Below are 13,276 nucleotides of genomic sequence, written 5' to 3' on the forward strand. Positions count from 1 at the left end.
AGGTGGCATCGTTCTTGACGAACAAGATGAACGCATCTCAGACCGTGCAACTCATGGAGAGGCAAGACATCTCGAACCACTTCTCAATTATGTGCGACAACTTGGCCAAATTCAGAGCATCACTCGTCGAGGTCGGATTCGATGCCGCGGGCAGCTGATCATCCATGAAGAAGAATGCTCAGAACTTTATGAAGGAGCATTCTGCCCGCATGCGCGAGATCCAGGAGCAGATTGCCGAGGAAAAGAAGGTCCGGGTCCGCGACAAGCTGCAGCTGATCCCTTTCCAGGAGCCCGAGGAGTACATGCATGAGTACTACAGGCTTCACCCTCGCCAGGAGGAGGAGGAGGAGACGGAGCTGACGAGATCTGTCGAGCAGCAGATTGCAATGGAGGAGAGACTGTATGCCACCTACCGCAGAGGCAGGAACGGTTTATCGGCAGGCTGGACCTTCGAAGCCAAGAGTAATGTTGATTCCTCACAGCTCCTCGCTTGATTTGCTTGCTGCCGCAGCCACGTTGAGCCCCATGTACTTTACACACTGCACGCCAGACGACCTTGATCATGCCACCGGGACCAGCTTGCAGATCTTCTCCGTCAAGATCGCCGGGATCAAAGGCGACTTGAAGTGGCCTCTCTATGTGTATGGCGTGGTCGCTGCCAGGGACAGAGTCGATTTCAAATGCAACATTCTCTTCCATCGAACAAGGGAAAATGCCCAACAAGTCACACAAGATGTATGTATGCTTTTGGTTTCCTGTTTTCTCTCCATTTTCCTTTTCTTTTCTTTTCTTTTCTTGACGTATGTTGCATGTCTCATTGTTGATTCGTTCGTTGCAATTAAGTGTATATAACCATGCTTGCAGGATCCTTTTTTGCGCTTGACTGGCCCAGCTCGGGCAATTTTGCCCGAGCTTGACCTTGAAGTCGAACTAAGGGTTAAGGGCAGAACAGAGTCTCGCGACAGAGCATTGATCAATCAAGCATACCCTTACACCCATTGCTGTGCTCGCCTCTACACTATTGGCTTTCACAACTGCCATTGCAGAATCGAGGTAAGTCTGGAGCAACTTGAAAATTCAGTTCAGGCCACTATCTTGAGTGTCCGCGTCGTTAAGGGCGACCCGTGCACATTCAAATATGGGGGTCGAGTTGCGTGCTCGTCGCCACCTCATGAAGTTGTGATCATGGATAGTCAAGGCTCTGTTCTGGAGGTTACTGACCCCCCATCGACGCAAGTTGTGTTGCTTGATTCTCATTACTGCAATGGTGGAGAAATGCCAATGGATACTGATGGTTACTTTTTTTTTTGAAAGATCCAGGGATTCCTGGCTTTGCATTGATTTAGCAGAGAGCAATGGGGAAAACAAACATGGGGTGGGTGACCCGTAGGTCAAGGATTAAAGAGAAGAGAAAACAGAGAGAAAGAGGAAAAAGCTAGGGTTTAAACATGTTACATATCTCCCAACGTATCCCCGAACGGGGGCTCCAAGTTCGTCACGCCCGCAGCGCGCCACATCTCGATGTCTGTCCTGATGGATGTGACTATCTGAGAGGCGGATGCCACCTTGCCCCTAAAAGTGCAATCATTTCTTTCTCTCCATATTTCCCACAGAGCCAGGAGGATGAGGGAGTTCACAGCTCTCCTGAATGCTGGGCTGGTGTTGTTGATTATCTTGGTAGCAATGCGCGTGGAGTTCGTCATCGGTTGCCATCTGACCCGGTCGACGGCGTCACAACCGGTCCATGTCGCCAGCTTCTGCCAAACCGCCATGGCCAGGTTGCATTGCCAGAAGAGATGTGTCGCCGTTTCGAGGTTTCTGAGACATAGTTGGCAGAAATAACCATTTGGCCATCCTCTTCTTTGTAGCCTGTCATTGCACCAGATTCGTTGCTTGCTTAATAACCAACAGAATATCTTGATTTTTCCAGGCGCCCAGGCCTTCCAAATTAGCTTGTGCATAGGAGATTTGATCCTGCCTAGGAGCTGCATGTTGTAGGCCGAGGCCGCAGTGTAGTTTCCTGATGCCGTGAATTTCCAGGTGATCTCGTCCTTTGTCCCCTGTTGCAGCTGCACCTTGGCAAGACGGATGCACCTGGCCAACCGAAGAAATTCCTGGAGCAGGGCATCAGTGTTTCCATGGGCGAGGTCTCGAATCCAAGTGTCAGCCGAGAGGACTTCTTTAACTGTTCTGTTTTTTCTCCTTGCGTGTGCGAACAGAGCTGGGAAGGAAGCTCGTAGGGTCGATGATCCCAGCCACATACAGTTCCAGAATGAAGCAGTTTCCCCGTTGCCAATTGTCACTTTTGTTGCTGCAGCGAAAAGCTTCCTGTCAGAGTCGTCACAGGGCAGCTCCGAGCCCGCCCAGGGCCGATCAGGATTGCGCCAGCTGAACCAGAGCCACCGTAGCCTGAGCGCTCGCGCGAAATGCTGCAGATCAAGAATGCCAGACCCCCGTAGTCCGTCGGGGAGCAAACTGTGGGCCAGTTGATCTTGCATTTGCCCCTGGAGAGCTCATCGTCTTGAACCCAAAGGAAGCGCCGTCTGCACTTGCCTATGTCTTTGAGCAGCTTTTTTGGAGCCCGCAGCACCGTCAGAGCGAAGGTAGGCAGTGCCGTTAGGACGGAGCGGACCAGAACCCTACGACCTGCAATCGACATGAGGCGTCCTTTCCATGCTGCCAGTCTGGGTCTAATGCGATCGAGGATGAATTGAAGATGGACTAGCTGGACGCGGGACGTGGTGATGGGAAGTCCTAGGTAGCGCAGGGGGAAGTCGACGACCGGACAACCAAACCCATGCAGTACGTGTTGAAGATCGATGTCTTCACAGCTAATAGGTGCTACGGACGATTTCTCTAAATTGATGCGGAGTCCCGTGGCCTTTCCGAAGTTGTCTAGCAGCAGGAGCAGGTTGTCGATATCTTGACGAGAGGGGTTGGCGAAGATCATGGCGTCGTCGGCGTAGAGGCAAGTTCTTAGGGTTCCAATTCTACCCAGCAGGGGGGTGAGCAAGCCCTGCTCCTGTGCTCTTTCTAATAGTCGATGCAGAGCGTCGATTGCGAGGATGAACAACAAGGGCGAGAGCGGGTCTCCCTGCCGCAGCCCTCTATGGTGGTCGATAGCGCGTCCAGGGCAGCCGTTTAGAACGAAGGCCGAAGAAGAACTAGCTAGCAACATCGAAATCCAGTCCCTCCATCTAGCACTAAACCCTAACTTATCTAGGAGTTGCAGCATGTATTCCCAGGAGACGTTGTCGAAGGCCTTGGCTATGTCTAACTTGATCAGCAGAGCGGGTGTTTTGCGACGATGCAGGGAACAGACGGCATTTTGAACATAAATAAAGCTGTCATGAATGCATTTGGATTTCATGAAGGCTGACTGTGCTGGTGAGATTAGCTAGCTTATTACTGGTGACAACCTCAGCTGCAGCACCTTCGCAATGAGCTTGGCCATGGAGTGAATTCAGCCGATAGGTCGATAGTCAGCAATAGTTTCAGCACCATCCTTCTTTGGTAGGAGAGCAACCAGTGCCTTGTTTAGGGGTTTGAAATCACCAGCCAGGCGGTGGATGTAACGCCCTCGATGCGGCTATATCTCCTACGTGTCGGAGCACGACTTAGAGGCATAACCGCATTGAAAGCAATGTCGCAAGTAAGGTAATCTTCACAACAACCCATGTAAATAGATAATAAGGGGAAAGGTACATAGTTGGCTTACACTCTCCACGTCACACAAAGTACATAAATAGCATTACAATCATCCGATCACTCATGGTCTGTCTATGGTACCAAAATAAAAGATCAACCCCAACAAGTGACATGGTCCCGATCGCCCCAACTGGGCACCACTACTGATCATCAGGGAAAGACACATAGTAACGGCGTGAGTCTTCGTCGAACTCCCACTTGAGCTCAAGCACATCATCTGGAACGGAGTCATCGGGCCCTGCATCTGGTTTGGAAGTAATCTGTGAGCCATGGGGACTCAGCAATCTCGCACCCTCGCGATCAAGACTATTTAAGCTTATAGGTAAGACAAGGTTATATGTGGAGCTGCAGCAAGCGACTAGCATATATGGTGGCTAACCTGTTCGCAAGAGAGAGAGCGAGAAGAGGAGGCAAAGCACGAACGAATAACTAAAGAACAACCTAAGGCAAACATTACTCCAACACCGTGTTCACTTCCCGGACTCCGCCGAGAAGAGACCATCATGGTTACACACACAGTTGATTCATTTTAATTAAGTTAAGGTTCAAGTTATCTACAACCGGACATTAACAAATTCCCATCTGCCCATAACCGCGGGCACGGCTTTCGAAAGTTCAAATCCCTGCAGGGGAGTCCCAACTTAGCCCATCACAAGCTCTCACGGTCAACAAAGGATAAACCTTCTCCCGAGACATTCCGATCAGACTCGGTATCTCGGTTCTACAAGACAACTTCGACAATGGTAAAACAAGTCCAGCAACACCGCCCGAATGTGCCGACAAATCCCGATAGGAGCTGCACATGTCTCGTTCTCAGGGCACACCGGATAAGCTAAGCGTACGGGAGCCAACGTAACCCAAGTTGCCAAGGGACGTCCCCGCACGGTGCTCTGGGTTGGACCAACGCTTAGAGAAGCACTGGCCCGGGGGTTTAAAATAAAGATGACCCTTGAGTCCGCGAAACCCAAGGGAAAAAGGCTAGGTGGCAAATGGTAAAACCAAGGTTGGGCATTGCTGGAGGAGTTTTATTCAAGGCGAACTGTCAAGGGGTTCCCATTATCACCCAACCGCGTAAGGAACGCAAAATCCGGGAACATAACACCGATATGACGGAAACTAGGGCGGCAAGAGTGGAATAAAACACTAGGCACAAGGCCAAGCCTTCCACCCTTTACCAAGTATATAGATGCATTAAGATAACAAGATAATATAATGATATCCCAACAAATAAACAATGTTCCAACAAGGAACGATCTCCAATCTTCACCTGCAACTAGCAACGCTATAAGAGGGGCTGAGCAAAGCGGTAACATAGCCAAACAACGGTTTACTAGGACATGGTGGGTTAGAGGTTTCACATGGCAATTTGGGAGGAATGATAAGCAAGTGGTAGGCATCGTAGCATAGGCATAGCAAAAGAGCGAGCATCTAGCAAGCAAAGATAGAAGTGATTTCGAGGGTATGATCATCTTGCCTGCAAAGTTGTCAGAGTTGACTGGATCCTCGAAAGCAAACTCAACGGGCTCCTCGTTAGCGAACTCGTCTCCCGGCTCTACCCAAATAAGACAAACAAGCAAAAGGAACACAATCAACCACGTGCAAAGCTCAAACAACATGATGCAACCATGGTATGCTATGCGGGATGCGATATGTGATGCATATGCAAGATTTGACAAGGAATGATTGAACCTGGCCTCCACTTGGAAATCCAAGAGTGCCGCTGGAAAGATGAGGTGATTTCGGTTGAAATCGATATAAAGAACACCGGAATCGGATGCACGGTTTGGAAATGGCAAGCAAAACAAATATGGCACCGGTCTGCGATAAACAGTAAGTAGCCATCTAAATGCATCAAGATAATTATGCTACAACACTCAAACAAGACAACAAAATACATGGCAGGGATCCACTCATGATGCTTGACAAAAGATGAACACTGAGCTACAGCCAATTCATCCATTAACAGGTTCAAACAAGCATGGCAAAATTGCAATTGATAAACAGGTTTCAGACTTAGAGAAATTAACACAAGCCTGAAATTTCAGATCAAGTAGCACACTTTGGAGCAAGAAAACTATATGCTACAGGAACTTAACATGGCAAAGCAAGGCATGGATGGAGCTACTAAAGATCTTAACAAAAGTCCCTTAGTGACCTTGAGCCAAAAGGGATCAGAAAAAACAATTGCAAGCATGTGAACATGGCAAAAACATAATCAGATCTCAGACTTAAAGAAAAACTAGAGCATGTAAATATGTTAACGAGTAGGCATGTTCATGAGCTCGATGCACTCACTACCGAGCAAGGCATGAAAAATTAAGCATACACCCATCAAGAATAAACATTATATAAGCTAGACATGGCAAGAACAACAACATAGCATGCACGGATCAACAATAACATCCTCGGCAAAATCGCTAACAAGTAGACAATCTGCCAGGATTCACGAAATAGCAAAAGTAGAGCTCGATTGACTCAAGCTAGGGTAATCCATAATTGCAATCAAAGACATGGATGGATAGAGCACCACAATATTAACAAATCATCCTTACTGATCATCCTCAAAAGAGGCACGGATCACTAGGAAACAACATGAACATATGGCATATTGATAAAAACAGATCAAGGACTTAGAGAAATTCTAAGTCCCTGAAATTAGCGTTAACGAATGCACTACTTTGCAAGCTTGTGCTAGTCACCACACATATCACAAAAATACATGGATAGCACCTCTGTAAAGATGGCAAAGCATATAACAAAACACATGTAGAGCTCAGGAGCATATCATGCACACAATAATCATGGCAAAAATGACAAATAGCTATTTGGTGCAGTAGATCTGACAATTAACTCAAATAGCTCTCTTCCAACAGCATTTCGGGCATCAAGATGAGCTCAAATGAAAATGATGAAATGAGATGAAATGATGTACTCTCTGAGACAAACATTTTGATATGCTACACGCTCAAATCGGAGCTACGGATGATGAGGTATAGCATGATGAAAAACGCAAAATATTAGGGTTTCGGGAGGAAAGTCAACCCTCTCAGATCTGGATCTGAGAACACTGTGGTAGCGCAGAATTCGAGGATGGTTGGGGGGGCTCGCCGGAGTGGTCGTTCGCCGGAGTTCGAAGCGGGGCGGCCGGAGTTCTCACCGTGGAGGACGCCGGCGTGGAGGAGGAGGCGCGGGGCCGGTGCGGGGCGGCGCCGGAGCCGCGGCGGCGTCGGCCGGTGGAAGCGGCGCGGCGGGGTGGCGCCGGAGCGAGCGCGGCGGCGAGCCGGCGCGGTGGCGGATCGGCGAGGCGGGCGGCAAGATGAAGATGGCGGCGCGCGGGCGCGGGTCGCGGCCCGGTTGACTTGGCGGAGAGGGCCCGCCCTGGGCCGGGACGGGCCGGCGGCGGGAGGAGTGGCCGGTGCCATGTGGTGGTCTCTCAGTGGCCGCGGGCGGCGGCGGACGCGGTGTCCGGCGTGGCGGACACGTCCGGCTCGCGATGAGGCGATTTTAGGGTTTCGGGGGAGAAGAACCATGAATTTCGGAGGGGGTGCTATTTATAGGCATAGGAGGAGCTAGGAGAGTCCAAATAAGGTGCAGTTTTCGGCCACACGATCGTAATCGAACGCTCTAGATGATGGAGAGGGTTTTGGTGGGTTTTGGGCCAAATTAGAAGGGTGTTGGGCTGCAACACACACGAGGCCTTCTCGGTCCCTCGGTTAACCGTTGGAGTATCAAACGAAGTCCAAATGGTACGAAACTTGACAGGCGGTCTACCCGTAGTAAACCGAGGCCGCTTGGCAAGTCTCGGTACAATCCGGAAATGTTTAACCCCCACACACGAAAAGAAGGTAGAAAGGACCACCGGAGGACACAGGAGTGCCGGAATGCAAAACGGACAATGGGGAAAATGTTCGGATGCATGAGACAAACACGTATGCAAATGCAATGCACATGATGACATGATATGAGATGCATGACAACGACAACAACACACGGAGACAAAAACCCGAACCCGAGAAAATAAAATAACTTAGCGCCGGAAACGGCAAGAGTTGGAGTACAAATAAGGTAAGTTACATCCGGGGTGTTACAGTGGAACTGGTGGAAGGCCGCAAGGATGTCATGTTTGATCGTCGACCAGCAAGCTCTGAAGAAGACGCTGTTGAAGTCGTCAGGGCCCGGAGCTTTTTCCGGGGGCATGGCTTAGATAGCATTCCAAATCTCTTCTTCGGTGAAAGGGTTATCCAGGCCCCCACCCTGAATTGATGGCAGCTGGAGCCCGTTCCAATTGATCGTTTTTGAACAATCTTGCTTGGATCCGAGCAGGTTGTTGAATTGTCTTCATGTGCCGTGAGCACTCCCTCATTTGTTTTCAATGCAGCAATGAAGTTTTTGCTACGCCTTGAGTTTATCTTTGCATTGAATTTTTTTGTATTTGCATCCCCCACTCGCAGCCATGTAACTCTGGATGCCTGTCTCTTTCGGACGCGCTCGATAGCAGCGAGCCCAAGCAGTCTGGTTTTCAGTTTCTTTCTCAGGGCGAGCTCAAGCGGGGTCAGCAACCGAGTCTCTTGAGCGACGTCGAGGCGAAGAATGATTTCATAAGCGATGTGGAACTTCAGTCTTGCATGACTGAAATGTATCTTGCTCCAAATTTTCAGATCTTTTGCCGTCCTCAAGAGTTTCAGCTTCAGCCTGACGAAAGCACATGAGTGCTTGACTGGTCTATTCCAAGCTCTGTCCATCGTCTCCTGAAAGTGGGGGAATTTGGGCCAGAAAGATTCAAACCGAAACTTTGCTTTTTTCCTTGGGGAGGTGGCGTCCACTAGGAGGAGAGGGCGATGGTCTGAGCAAGCCGTAGAAGCGGCCATCGGGATAACTGAGGGAAAAAGGGCTTCCCAACTGATGTTACAAAAAAACTTGTCGATGCTCTCAAGGGTTGGTCTCTCTCTTTCATTGCTCCATGTAAATCTTCTATTTTTGCATTTGATTTCTCTGAGTTCAGCCGAGTCAATGGCACTTCTGAATCTTCCCATGATTCTGCGGTTTATTCGGTCGTTGTTCTTGTCTCTGGCTTCATAAATTGTGTTGAAATCTCCGTTAATCAGCCAAGGTTGTCCAGCTTGGGGGGCAGAGCTTCTTATTTCAGTCAGAAAATCTTCTTTCCTCTCATTATCAGTTGGTCCGTAGACGGTAGTCAACCAGAAGGATTTGCCCGAAGCTTTGAGCCTAACTTGAGCTGTTATAGCAAACTGTCCAATTGCATGGGAGTTGATCTCCACAACATCAGGGTCCCAGAAGATGGCAGCACCACCTCTAGTGTCTAGAGCAGGCAGCACAACGCAGTCTCTGAGCTTTGCACCTCCAACTTCTCTGGCCAAATCAGCAGTCCAGGTGGAGATTTTTTTTCCTGCAGACAGAGAATACCAAGGCGATGGCAAGCAGCAATTTCAGCAACAGCAACTCTTCTTGTTGGCGAATTCAAGCCCCGAACATTCCAAGAGAGAATTGGACAGAGGTTTTCAATCATGAGGACACCATAGTTTCTCCGAAAGGCTTACTGAATTGATGATACTGAAAAACAGGTACACTGCCAATCTACCAGGGGGGCGCCGACGACCACCAATAGGCCCCAACTCTCGCCGGCGCCAGCTACACAACGAACCACAACTACGATTACAGAGCATCATCGTGAAACTAGATCCTAACTCTAACTGACAGAAGGTCAGCCACCCTCGGAGACTACAACTAACGAAGACTACTAACATATGAACTACTGGCCATCAGTGGCAGCTCCGTCAGGTCCAGCAAGGCCTGCAGCAACAAGGAGAGCCGCCTCGTCCAGGCGAGTGAGCTTGGCAATGCAGGCGATGTCGTCGGCGGTTAGGGGCTCCTTGAAACGGCGGACGAGCGCTTCAGCGGCCTCCAGGGTCATCCTGTCCTTCGGTCCCAGCAGCCCCAGCTCCCGAACGATGCGGAGTGCAGCGCGCTCTGCCACCGGGATCGAACAGTTCATCATCGCCTGTCTAGCGCTCTGACGCACAGGGGCGGAGGGGGGCCCTTGTCCGAGACTTGGGTGGTGCAGACTTGCGCGGAGGGGGCGTCTTGATGATTGGCGGCGGCGGGTCGATGAAGAGGGCGTGGTCTGGGGCAGCATTCTCCTTCGGCGCGATCACCATGTCACTAACGCGTCAAGTAACCGCGCCCAGCTGCACCTCCAGCGTCGAGGAAGAGGGCTGCACTTGGAGGGCGAGGGGCGGGCTCGGGGCGCTGAAGACGAGCGGCGCGGAGAGCGTGGCCTCGATCGTGGCGTCAAGCTCGAACTGCATGCTGTCGACTCTGGGGGGCGTCTCGATTGGCTGTTTGGCCTTGGCGAAGAAGTCGACGATGGGGTCGACGTCGCAGGGTGGAGGCGGAGGCGGGGTCACGGGGCACGGTGGCAGGGGCGGGGTGGCGTCGGAGGCGGCGAGGTCGTTGGAGCGCTTCTCATGGCGCCGCTCCAGCCTGCGGCCACGCTGCGTTCCGCCGCGGTGACGCGGCGAAGGGGTACGGCTCCTGTGCCTGGACGAGGAGGCGTCCGCCGCTGGCGTCTTGTCGATGGAGGTACGGCCCCTGCCCAGCAGGGTGTTTTTCCAGGAGCGCCGCCCACCGCCCTGGCTCCCGTCTTCGTCGTGGTCGCGGCGCTGTCCGTGGAGACCCAGGCCATGACAGCCAGACGACTCCACCCTCGGGGCCTGGCGACGGCCGCGCCCCTGGCCGTCTTCCACGCCCTTGTACCAGACGCCCGGGTCGGTGCGGGGGAGGGGGAGCCGTCGTCCGAGTCGGAGGAGGGCAGCCCGCTCTGGCCGGAGTGGGAGGAGCGCGGTGAGTAGGAGGGCGCCCAATCCTTGACGCGGTCGACGTGGATCAGCAGGTCATAGCGCTTGACGTTTGGAGGAGGGGCCACCTTGCGATCGGGCAGCGAGTAGCCAAGCATCTCCACCACCCGCCCGGCGCCGCGCTTGGTCACCCACAGGGTGTGTTTGGTCGGGATGTGAGAGACATCCCAAACCCACACCCAACAGGCAAACATCTTCGTGTGGTCGCGCTCGTAGGTGCGGCTGTCGAGGCGGTCGACGACGCAGAGGTCACCCAGGGCCTCCTCGGCACCCTCGATGGACCAGAAGTGCATCGGCAGCTTCTCGATGACGACCCGAACGTGCAGGTTGAGCTTCAGGAGTGCGGCGTGGTCGTTGTCGTGCCAGGGAGCGATGTTGAAGCGGATGCCGTCCACCATGATGAAGCCGCGGGCCACTGCGTTGTCTCGCAGCGCCGGCAGGTCGAAGTGGACGAAGAAGTCCTCGGGGTCATGCTCCGTGACCCGCATCAGGTGCGGCGAGACGCGCACCTGCTCCTCGATGGCCTGGCCCACCATGAGCGGGTTGGTGATGCCCTTCCCACCGACGGCGGTGAGGGTGACGGCGTGGTGACTGAGGACGAAGACGGCATGGTCCATGGCTGGCGAGGAGACGACGACCTTGTTGCTTGAACGGGGGCGGCGCGAGGGGTCGACGTGGGAGACGCGACCACTGGAAGCCGTGGCGACGGGTGACGAGGGGGTCGTGGAGGAGGGGGGTGTGGGGAAGCGGATGCAGCTGTGGATTGACTTGGGGGGCTGCCGGGGGCTGAGCCGCTCTTTGGTAGAGCCGCCTCGGCCGTTGTTTCTTGGGTTCCGCGGGCACTGCTTGCCGGAGTGGCCTTGACGCTTGCAAATGATGCAGCGAAATGGATCTCTGCAGTCCTTGCGGCGGTGGCGTGTGCTGAGGCACCAGAAGCAGAGGCCGTCGAGCCTCTTTAAGAAGGCGAGCCGGCCAGGGTCGGAATGGGGCGGCCGTCGGTGGGTATGCGCTTGCGCGCGCTGGGGCGAGGCATGGACCGCCGGATCGGAGGAGCAACGCCGGTTCTTCCGGGACGAGACGGTTGTCCATCCACCGTCCATGCCCGAAACGGAAGCGCTGGCAGGGGAGGGAGGAGCTACCACAACAGATTTAAGGCGGGGACGCCCCATTTGGGGTGGCACGGCCAGATCCACCGGGCAGGACGGGGCGGCCGCGCAGGATCCCTCGCCCCGGAGCAAAAAACGCGGCGCAGCAGCCGGATCTGGCGCTGCCCGGCACGGGGGCGGGGCCGCAGCCGACGCAGCGGACGGACCGCCAGACCGAGCAGGGTCAGGCACGGAGGCAGGCGTGCCCCATCCCGTGCTGCCCGCCGAAGAGGAGCGCGAGGAGGAACGGGAGCGGGCGCGGGAGCGACCCATGGAACAAGGGGGTGGCGCCGGTGCCGCGAGCGGGCAGCGACGGGGGCTGGTGGCCGCCGCGGGCCGGAGTGGCCAGTGGCGGGAGCGTAGCTTTCCCCAAAGCTCGTTGTCCGTTTGCTTCCCCCTAAGCCTCTATGGTTACCTTGACCTCACAAGGAGTGTTGTTTCTGTAGAATTACGACAAAGCAATGTCTTTTATCCAGAAACGTTTGAAGAGACCTTCAAAGTTGTCATCCAAGCGTACTCACAGTCTGGTGATGTTGCGGCACAAGGTCATGTCAAGCTCGCCCCCAAGCTTTGCAACATAAGTCAAGCTGTATGTGACCTTGGCGACTCCAAGGTGGAGATCACCGTTGCTTGGTCGGTCCATGTTGCAAGTATGATGTTCCTTTGAGGCGTGAAACTACACCCTTGTATTACTAGTGTACCGGTTTTTCGTATTTATGTATGGATCGGATACTTAATATTTGTGCATTGTAACCTGTTTTACAAGTACTGGTTTGTTGATTGTCCAACTATTTATGAATGGATCAGATATGTAACTATTTGTGTATCGAAATCAACTCTAATTTGTTATGTTGCATGAAGTATTTCTGTTTTGATTGTGTCCAGCAGCCGTATTAGGCTATAGACACAATTACTTGGTTTCTCAGAAGATAGATTCCTTCTTCTATAAATAAACCCAGCTGATGGGTATGATGGATCTGCATTCGCAAAAAAAAGGTATGATCGATCGCTGGTAAATGCTCTGTTTATTGCTGTGTGCGACGCCTAGGCCACCAGAAAAAGGAAGATGGTTTGTGACATCAATTTTCAGTTGTACAGTGTATGCAGGCATGTCAACTTGTTAATGGACTGCTGAGTGAATTGCTTGCTTATTATTATGCGAAAAAAAGAGAGTTCAGACTTAATCAGTGGTATTCAGAAAATTAATTAAATTGGAGCCCTAACAAACAGAACAGAGGCCAACGGTTCATTATTCACCAAACAAATCTGAGTAGAAAATAATGCCAAAAGGTTGATCTTCATATTAAAAACTCCAAGCTGCCATGAAAGAAACAAACCAGAAACATTGAGAATGATCTTACGTGTTCCTTGTATGCGGCCGTTTGAGTACATACAGTCGATTTGGCTATTTTCATTGACACATGAATTTCCCAAAATTTTGATCGATAAACAGCAAAAGTTTCGACAACTTTATTACACATACAACATCCAAATGTCTCAAGACTTAGGTTGCGCTCTAACAAGTAATAGTAACAACTACTCCAATGT

General features: G+C 52.2%; 1 protein-coding gene across 1 annotated transcript; it reads left to right on the forward strand.

The window, feature by feature from the left end:
- The first annotated feature begins 164 nt into the window (after positions 1-164).
- LOC147967979 (uncharacterized) lies at positions 165-12,395 on the forward strand. The gene is made up of 4 exons (XM_087523340.1): positions 165-462; positions 512-735; positions 865-1,300; positions 12,145-12,395. Exons 1-4 carry the CDS (start codon positions 165-167, stop codon positions 12,393-12,395), a joined length of 1,209 nt encoding a protein of 402 aa, XP_087379466.1.
- The last annotated feature ends 881 nt before the right edge of the window (positions 12,396-13,276 follow it).

This window comes from Triticum urartu, chromosome 5A, assembly GCF_056163025.1.
Source record: "Triticum urartu cultivar PI428250 chromosome 5A, HENAU_Tu73, whole genome shotgun sequence".
NCBI classification, from domain to species: domain Eukaryota; kingdom Viridiplantae; phylum Streptophyta; class Magnoliopsida; order Poales; family Poaceae; genus Triticum; species Triticum urartu.

Excerpts from the sequence above, each read along its gene's own strand:
- LOC147967979 (XM_087523340.1), top strand. The coding sequence starts at position 165 with ATGAAGAAGAATGCTCAGAACTTTATGAAGGAGCATTCTGCCCGCATG. Across the intron at positions 463-511 it reads CTGGACCTTCGAAGCCAAGA|CCACGTTGAGCCCCATGTAC; the intron begins GTAATGTTGATT and ends TTGCTGCCGCAG. Across the intron at positions 736-864 it reads CCCAACAAGTCACACAAGAT|GATCCTTTTTTGCGCTTGAC; the intron begins GTATGTATGCTT and ends CCATGCTTGCAG.